Source organism: Dendrobates tinctorius, unplaced genomic scaffold (genome assembly GCF_039654945.1).
Source record: "Dendrobates tinctorius isolate UK_male_01 unplaced genomic scaffold, ASM3965494v1 ptg000098l, whole genome shotgun sequence".
In the NCBI taxonomy this organism is placed as follows: Eukaryota; Metazoa; Chordata; class Amphibia; order Anura; family Dendrobatidae; genus Dendrobates; species Dendrobates tinctorius.
The window spans coordinates 23,807,093-23,817,215 of record NW_027361766.1 but is presented as its reverse complement, the minus strand read 5'-3'; the positions used below and the strand labels follow the sequence as shown (position 1 = coordinate 23,817,215).

Below are 10,123 nucleotides of genomic sequence, written 5' to 3'. Positions count from 1 at the left end.
AATCTTTGAGTGATGGAGCAATATATGAGCATCTGGGGCCCCACTTTGTCCAAAACCGGCCCTCCCCAAGAGGTCTTCATGGCTGAGGCCAGCAAGACATTGGAGTTGCAATAGTTGCTGCATTTCTCAATGAAGACAGAACTGTATGAAGACAGTGAGCGGTCACTATGGAAATGTAACAGGAGGGGCTTTCATGTAAAGCATGACGTGGCCTCCTAGACGTTGCCATGGAGGGCAAATAGTTCCTGCACATTTCATTTATCCTCCCAAAAACATCTATTGTCCTAGTGAAACCGAAAAGAAAGCTCGTCACACTTCTCTTCAGAAAGGCGGCAATTTGTGTGAGGCACAAACGGCGGGAAAACGTTCCTGAAACCCTCAGTCTGAGAGGACAGCAAGTGAACTACAAATGGAATACCCGTATCAGTCCCGCCTCTTTCACGAACAAAACAAAGCCGCTGGAGTACTACTACTCTAGTGAGCTGACCACGCCGTAAGTACATCCTTTTATATGTGCTGAAACTGCCTCGCCCACATTGCGTATTTCCGCCGCTGTGGTCGCTGGGAAGTGTAGTTTTCCTTCCTCGCATACAGAGTGGAAAGCCTCACGTGACAGGCTGCTTTCGTCCCAGTCTACAGGCAGTAGCAGCGGGGTGCCGGCTGTGCGCTGCGATGCGTCCATAGTGCGGGGCCGGCGGTATGGGGAGCTTTGACTATTTGTTTAAGGTGCTTGTTGTGGGGGACTCAACAGTCGGAAAGACCTCACTATTAAATAGGTACGTCCATGACGTATTTGGCAAGGAGTACAAAATGACCATGGGAGGTGAGTGGCATTCCTGGGGCTGGTGGTGGCTTGTCTGCTCCTCTCAGTGACTACTGGCCTTTCTGTGGCTGCTAATTCCCTGTAATTGCTGGCCCTATAGGCAGCGATGGCGATCCCCGCGCTTATGATCCAGGGTGATAGGCTCCCAGTGTTCTGTGTACCCAGGTTAGCAGTATGGCACTATACGGGCTGTGTACCCAGGTTAGCAGTATGGCACTATACGGGCTGTGTACCCAGGTTAGCAGTATGGCACTATACGGGCTGTGTACCCAGGTTAGCAGTATGGCACTATACGGGCTGTGTACCCAAGTTAGCAGTATGGCACTATACGGGCTGTGTACCCAGGTTAGCAGTATGGCACTATACGGGCTGTGTACCCAGGTTAGCAGTATGGCACTATACGGGCTGTGTACCCAGGTTAGCAGTATGGCACTATACGGGCTGTGTACCCAGGTTAGCAGTATGGCACTATACGGGCTGTGTACCCAGGTTAGCAGTATGGCACTATACGGGCTGTGTACCCAGGTTAGCAGTATGGCACTATACGGGCTGTGTACCCAGGTTAGCAGTATGGCACTATACGGGCTGTGTACCCAGGTTAGCAGTATGGCACTATACGGGCTGTGTACCCAGGTTAGCAGTATGGCACTATACGGGCTGTGTACCCAGGTTAGCAGTATGGCACTATACGGGCTGTGTACCCAGGTTAGCAGTATGGCACTATACGGGCTGTGTACCCAGGTTAGCAGTATGGCACTATACGGGCTGTGTACCCAGGTTAGCAGTATGGCACTATACGGGCTGTGTACCCAGGTTAGCAGTATGGCACTATACGGGCTGTGTACCCAGGTTAGCAGTATGGCACTATACGGGCTGTGTACCCAGGTTAGCAGTATGGCACTATACGGGCTGTGTACCCAGGTTAGCAGTATGGCACTATACGGGCTGTGTACCCAGGCTAGCAGTATGGCACTATACGGGCGCTGCATGCCCCCAAGACGATGCAGACCACCTGTGGTGGCATCTGTCGCTATCACGGGTGCAGTTTTTGCAGGCATCAAGTTTTGGTTTTTTTTTTGCTGAAAGTATGAATTTAAGCCTTAGATGAGTCGTAAAATCCACAAACCTTGTCCTCCGATCAGAGTTCGCCATCCCTTTTTGTCAAATGTAAGCTCTGTAAATCAGTCTGACTCCTTGTGTCCTTTTCTTCTTACACGCATCCTTCTTTTGCTAGTGGATTTTGCACTGAAGGTCGTCCAGTGGTCCGATACTGAAATGGTCCGGCTTCAGCTATGGGATATTGCAGGTATGTGTCACGTGTTGTTTTTTACTTTTAACGTCATTTAGGCTGTGGGCACACGTAGCGTTTTAAAACGCTCACTAAAAACCGGACTCCTTCCCAGAAATCGCGCGGTTTTTTCCATGCGATTTCACCGCGATTTTACAGCGATTATGATCGCGATTTTGCCGCGATTTTCGCATGTGATATTCAAGCACTTTCCAAGCGATTTGAAGCATCGCTTGGAAAGTGATTGACAGGTTGGTCACACTCGTCAAACATAGTGTTTGACGAGTGTGACCAGGTTTTTACTATTGAGGTCGCCTTAGGCTATGTGCACACGTAGCGATTTTTAAGCGTTTTTGCCGCGATTTTCGGCGCAAAAACGCTTAAAAATCGTGTACAGAACGCCCCCCATGCATTCCTATGGCATTCCGCACATGCTGTGCTAATGCTGCGCTTTTTTCCGCGGCGGAATCGCATCGCGGAAAAAATCGCAGCATGCTCATTCTTTTGTGCGGAATCACAAAGAATTGCCACGATTCCGCACCCATAGGAATGCATGAGAATCGCTTACTTCCCGCACGTGGCTATGCCCACCATGCGGGAAGTTAAGCGTCTCATGTGCGGTTGGTACCCACGGTGTGGAGGAGAGGACACTGTCCTCCAGGCCCTGGGTACCATACCCCTGTAAAAAAAGAATAAAAAATAAAAAATCGGGGTATATTTACCTTCCGGCGTCCCGCGATGCATTCCCGGGCCTAGCGTTCCCAGTAATGCCTTGCGGCACGGTCCAGTAATGACGTAGTCTCGCGTGACTCTAGCGGTCTCGCGAGATCGCTATAGCAACGTGAGACTACGTCATCACAGGTCTCGCAAGGCATTACTGGGAACGCTGAGGCCCGGGAATGCATCGCGGGACGCCGGAAGGTAAATATACCCCGATTTTTTTTTTATTTTTTTTTTAGCATTTTAACATCCTATCTTTTACTATTGATGCCGCATAGGCGGCCTCAATAGTAAAAACCTGGTAACACTTGTCAAACACTATGTTTGACGAGTGTGACCAACCTGTCAATCACTTTCCAAGCGATGCTTCAAATCGCTTGGAAAGTGCTTGAATATCGCGTGGCATAATCGCGGTAAAATCGCGCGGAAAAAACCGCGCGATTTCTGGGAAGGAGTGCGGTTTTTAGTGAGCGTTTTAAAACGCTACGTGTGCACATAGCCTTAATGGGATTGTCCACCTTGGGGGGCATTTTGTTCCTTACTTAAATGCATGTATTTTGGGCTAAAAATGTTTGTTTGTTTGTTGTTTTTTTTTTTGTAACTGGCATTTATTAAAATTTTTGCAGTTATGCCTGGAAAACCCATCTGCAGGATGGCTCATAAAAAATAGCAATTCATTGGTGGTCTGTTACCAGGTGCCCCCACTGATCGGCTGCATGTAAATACACTAAACGGAGTCAATGAGGGCAGCTCCATTCCAAGTGCATCTGATGTTGGCTGCTGCAGCACTATTCTTTTGCAGAAAAGCTGTGCTGCGATAGCAGCCAACTTTGACTGGAGCTGCAAGCTGTAGCTCTTTGTCAAGAGTTTTACATCTGACAGCAAAAAACTCAAACAGCTGATTCCTGAGGGTCAGACGCCCACCGATCTGCCAGTGTGACCCAGGTTATCAGTAGTGTATGGCTGGACATCCCATTCAATTGAACTCTTTGAGCATCGGTGAGCTCATCATGACAATCCAAGTACAAAGTTTCTAACCATTTATTTATATATAAATATATTTATTTTTTTAGTGGTTTTGTATTTTTTGTGCTCTTCACAGCCGGTTTATGTCTATTGGTTTAATGTGCAGGGAAAGAAGGCACCTGTAAAAGCCAAACAGTGCAAAACTTTTATTGAAACCAAATTGCAAGACTTGATTTTTTAGCACCAAATACATGCATTTAGAGAGAACCTGTCACCACGAACATGCAGACCAATGTACAGGGATCGAGTTATAGAACTGGGAGCTGAAGAGATCGATATGAGACTTGAGAAAGATTGACTATGAGGGCTCGCTCACACAAGCGTATACGTCGGACGAGTGCTAGCCGATGTTTTATTGGATATCACTCGGGGCAGTTTTGTTCTATGGGGCAGTGCTGATCAGCTTTTTTTTTTTTTTTTGTAATGCCAGTTCAGATCAGAAAAAACTCTGAGAATTCTGTGCAAATCTAATCTCGCTCACCCATTCAAGTCTATGGGTGCATGGAAAACAGAGTACAGTTCGATTTCCACCGACTCGCACATTGGAGAATTCTTGTTCTCCATCTTCTCCTCGCCTATGCTACGATTCTCTAGTCCGAGAAAATCTGCTCACACCAAGCTGACACTCGAAACAAACTCTGATCAGCGTTTAATCCACATATCCATTACATAATCGATCCAGTTCTCTTGGATGACCGACTATATGGTCGTGCGACCCCCGGCCTAACCTGTATTTCCATCATTTAAATCTCTGGATGTTCTTGGATTTTTGGTAATATAGCCAGTCCTATCAGAGATTTGTTAGCTATTTCTACATGCACAATTATAGAACGAAAACTGTCAATCCCTGGGCCGAAAATCCCAGAGCAGATCAGAGGTTTAAATGATTAAAACTCACCGAGCATTGCCTAGAGTGGACACAGTCGGATGTAGTTTTCAATTGTCGGATTTTTATTGGGTCTGAACAGTTTTCATCATCTGGATATAAACGTCTAAGCTTTCATCCACTGGCAGCAGGCAAAGATATTTAAAAATAGACTTGAAGGCTGCTGAACGCGCAATACATAATTAAAAAAAAAAAAAAAAAAATATATATATATATATATATATATATATATATATATATATATATATATATATATATATATATATATATATATAATGTGTGTGTATATATATGTGTGTGTGTGTGTGTGTATGTATATATATATATATATATATATATATATATATATATATATATATATACACGCACATATATGCGTGTGTGTTTTTAACTGAAAACTAATTCATTGTAATTATTTACTGGAAATACAACTGGATTAAGATCAGGAGTACATTTTTTTTTCTCCGTTTAGCACTCAGTATAGGGCTTTATATTAATATACTATTCCATTCATGTTCTGAGGCCTTTCACACGAGTATCTAAAAAACAGAACTAATGGTGAAACATAATGGGAAGACTTGCACTACTTCTGTTTTTTTTTTTAGACCCACTAAGGTTATTGCTTGGTACAGAATTCTCCCTAGTGTAAGTGGCCATAAAGCTGCAGGAGAAGTGACTTGTCACAGCACCTCATGAACCGTGGGCTCCTATTATGGACACGTGTGACATCTGTTCTGGGTGCTTTTCTACAGGGACCTCAGCCAGTTGTAATTCTTCAATTGCATGAGAAGGGGAATCTTGCAGACTTTCTTACCTCTGCCATTTATAAACTCAAGTTTTGCTTCCTCAAATACAATCTTCATATTGTGCAACACAGATGCATCATGTGTCAATCTTTAAGTAACGCTGCCTTGTTTTTGTAACAGTCTGGTATCTTGATATTACTGAACTTGATTGACATGCGTAGGTGCGGATTACATGTTTACACTTTGGAAATGCGCAAAAAATATGCGTTTTTTTAACCTGTGGATTATCTGCAAATAATATGTCTATGGGGAAAATCTGCATATAAAACTCAATGTACCCAAGAGAAATTGACATATTGTGAATTAGAAAAACGCACCGCAGGTGAGTTTATGCAGCATAAATAAGAAATGAAGTGGGCATGAGATTTTTAGGAATGCCATCCGCTTTGCTGGAATTGTAAGACACTGCGTTTTTGACCAGGGAAAACACTCAGAATCAAAACCGCATCAAAAGGCTCATTTTTTATAGATGGTCTAGAGCCATATCCATCACCCCCAAATTCCCACAGTAAGTAGTGACACTCAGAGCCCACCACTGGTATGACAGCCAAAGTTTATCCACAGAAAGCACACAGATCTTGTACCCCTTTCCTATATAAGCAGTATAATTGCATCCAAGTGTGGTAGAAAAAGGTGCACAACAACCAGGATAACCACAGCCTTGAAACGATTAAGAAAAGGCTATTCAAAAATTTTGGGTGAGGTTCACAAGGAGTGGACTGCTGCTGGAGTCATTGCTCAAGAGCCACCGCACACAGACGTATCCAGGACATGGGCTACAAGTGTCACATTCCTTGTGTCAAGCCACTCATGACCAATAGACAACGCCAGAAGCGTCTTACCTGGGCCATGGAGAAAAGGAATTGGATTGTTGCTCAGTGGTCCAAAGTGTTGTTTTCAGATAGAAGTAAACTTTGCATTTCTTTTAGAAATCGAGGTCCCAGAGCCTGGAGGAAGAGTGGAGAGGCCACAATCCAAGCTGCTTGAGGTCTAGTGTGAAGTTTCCACAATCAGTGATTGGGGAGCTGTGTCATCTGCTGGTGTAGGTCCACTATTTTATCTAGACCAAAGCCAGCGCAGCTGTCTACCAGGAAATTTTAGAGCACTTCATGCTTCCCTCTGCTGACAAGATTTTTGGAGATGGAAATTTCATTCTCCAGCAGGGCTTGGAACCTGTCCACATTGCCAAAAGTACCAATACCTGGTTTAAAAACAACAGTTTCACTGTGCTTGATTGGCCAGCAAGCTCACCTGACCTGGTATTGTTAAGAGGAAGATGAGACACCAGACCCAATATGCTGACGAACCGAAGGCTGCTATCAAAGCAACATGGGCTTCCATAACACCTCAGCAGTTCCACAGGCTGATCGCCTCCATGCCACGCTGCATTGATGTAGTAATTGATGCAAAAGGAGCCCTACAATCTAAATTCCCTATCGGTGTGTGTGGGAGAAAACCCACACAAACACGGGGAGAACATACAAACTCCTTGCAGATGTTTTCCTTGGTGGGATTTGAACCCAGTGCTGCAGTGCTAACCACTGAGGGCTACACATAGAAGTCACTAACTGGAGACATTCTGTTTAGGGTTAGTTACTATACCAGATGCTAATGACCCACACTGGCAGATAGCTGTGAGCCACACATCTTGGGCCTGTGAGCTACATATTTGGGACCCCTGTCTTGCAGTATGTTATATGTCCTATTTATTCACACTGCCCACAGATGCTCCAAGCTTACTGGGCAGAAACCACAATGGATCCAATGGACCACATTATGGAGAGGTCCATATAGTACTGATGAGTGCAATAGATCATTGTAATTTATAAACTAAAGCCAGAATTGGAGTCACTATGCACTACCATATAAAAGTTTTAGGAGGGTTCGAGGGGAAAAAAATGCTGTAACGTAAAAAAAATAAATGTTTAATAGGTTGTTCACTCGCTTTGCATTTTGTGAACTAATGCAATTGAAAATCTAATTCAAATTAATATTTAGTGTGACCACCCTTTGCCTTCAGAAAACAAAGGGTTTGGTGGTGAATGTGGATAACTGTACATGCTTCTATTAGCTGCATAATCAGGCTTATATATTTCCTGTTTTTGAATACTAATATTATCATTGCATATTACCATTTACATTAGGCTGTGATTATATAATTTGTGTATGTCTACTAACAAGAATGATGAGCAAATCTCTCGTGGTGTTTTTTATAAACCAGTTGCACCCAATCACTAAAACCATCCAGGTCACCCATTAGTACAAATATATTCTATTTCTTTTCTTGTCAACAGGTCAGGAGCGATTTACGTCTATGACCAGACTTTACTATAAACAGGCTTCTGGTTGTATAATCATGTTTGACCTCACCAGTGCTGACTCTTTCCGAAGTTGTCAAATGTGGAAAAGTGATCTGGACAATAAGGTTACTCTATCAAATGGTGATCCTGTGCCATGCATACTTCTGGCAAACAAGGTAAATTTATGTAGTAATTCACTAATTGTAATCTTTGGCAAATTTAACCCCTTTCTGACGTGACATACTATCCTGTACACGGTACCCGGGCCCATGTGACCGGGGCGGGATAGTACGCCACCATGATCAGCGGCGCTCACGGGGGGAGCGCCGCTGATCGCGGCCGGGTGTCAGCTGATTATCATAGCTGACACCCGGCACTATGTGCCGGGGCGGTCACGGACCGGCACCCTAACCCCAGGCACACTGTGATCAAACATGATCGCAGTGTACCGGGGGCACGGGGAAGAAGCATGCAGGGAGGGAGCTCCCTGCGTGCTTCCCTGAGACCCTCGGAACAGCGCGATGTGATTGCGCTGTTCCGAGGTCCTCCTCCCTGCAGGCCCCCGGATCCAAGATCGCTGCGGGGGCCTTCGGGGTCCTGCAGGGAGGCGGCTTTCTCAGTGCCTGCTGAGAGCAGGCGCTGAGAGCCTGCAGCAGTGCCTGTCAGATCGCTTATCTGACACTGCACAGTGTCAGATCAACGATCTGACACTTTATTGTATTGTCCCACACTGGGACAATATAATAAAGTAAAAAAAAAAGTGTAAAAATAATTACTAAATTCCCAAATAAAAAAAATTCCCTAATTCTTTTTTTTGTAAATAAACAAAACAATAAAAGTACACGTTTAGTATCGCCGCGTCTGTAATGACCCACCCTATAAAGCTGTGCCACTAGTTAACCCCTTTAGCGAACCCTTTAAAAAATAAAAAACAAACAAAAAAAGCTTTATCATCACACCAGCGAACAAAAAGTTCAATAACGCGCAATCAAAAAGACGTATATAAATAACCATGGTACCGCTGAAAACTGCATCTTGTCCTGCAAAAAACAAGCTGCCATACAGCGTCATCAGCAAAAAAATATAAAAGTTATAGCTCGCAGAATAAAGCGATGCAAAAATTAATTTTTTATATAAAATTGTTTTTATTGTATAAAAGCGCCAAAACATAAAGATATAAATGAGGTATCGCTGCAATCGTACTGACCCGTAAAATGCAACCGCTTTATCAATTTTACCACAAGCGGAATGGTGTAACCGTCCTTCCCCCCCCCCCCCCCCCCCCCCAAAAAAAAAAAGAAATTCATGAAATGCTGTTTTTTTTGTTCATTCTGCATCCCAAAAATCGGAATAAAAAGCGATCAAAAAATGTCACGTGCCCGAAAATGGTACCAATAAAAATGTCAACTCGTCCCGCAAAAAATAAGACCTCACATGACTCGGTGGGTCAAAATACGGAAAAATTATAGCGCTCAAAATGTGGTGATGCAAAAACTATTTTTACAATAAAAAGCGTCTTTTAGGGCAGTTTCACACGTCCAGATAATTCCGGTACCGGAGCTGTCCGTGTGCATACGTATGCCATCCGTGTGACATCCATGTGCTATCCGTATGTCCGTGTGTACCATCCGTATGCTGTCCGTGTCTGTGTTTTTGAAAAATTATTTTCAATGTTAACCCTTTGACTCTTAAAAACGCACACGGATCTCGCACGGACTGCATCCGTGTGTGGTACGTGTTTACACGGACCCATTGACTTGTATGGGTCCGTGTGATCCATGCTGCTGCACAAAAACGGACATGTCAGCGCGTTTTGCACATGGACACATGGTCCGTGAAAACACGCTGACATCTGCATAGACACATTCATTCATTAATCGAGTTCTATTAATTTTTATTATGAATTCTTTTGTTTTTGATTCGGTTGGCCATGTACCTCGTGGGTTTATTGAGAGATGTGTAATAGTTATACTTAGAAGATTTTACTATTGCTTCATAGGGGGAATTCAGCTGAGTCCTGAGTTCTTGTCTTAGTTTAGCAAGTTCTAATTTTAGGGTGGGAGATGGTGAGGCAAGGTTCACAATGGTACTTTCAAGTTTACGGATTGATAGAGTGGCGTTAATTTTTTCTCTATTCTCTTTCTTTAATTTAGACGTAATGCTAATAATGACGCCTCTCACAACTGCCTTGTGAGCACACCAATTAGTGAACGGGTTTGTCACTTCAGCTCTATTCTCTCTAAAGAAGTTATCTAAAGCTTCCTGGATGACAGT

General features: G+C 43.8%; 1 protein-coding gene across 1 annotated transcript in view; it reads left to right on the top strand.

The window, feature by feature from the left end:
- Window positions 1–556: 556 nt before the first annotated feature.
- Window positions 557–10,123, top strand: part of RAB29 (RAB29, member RAS oncogene family) — a 43,656-nt gene continuing 34,089 nt past the window's right edge. Inside the window, exons 1-3 of the mRNA XM_073587230.1 lie at window positions 557–823; window positions 2,058–2,129; window positions 7,844–8,025. Coding sequence (XP_073443331.1) covers window positions 700–823; window positions 2,058–2,129; window positions 7,844–8,025 — 378 coding nt within the window. The 5' untranslated portion in view covers window positions 557–699. The remainder of the gene's footprint in view (window positions 824–2,057; window positions 2,130–7,843; window positions 8,026–10,123) is intronic.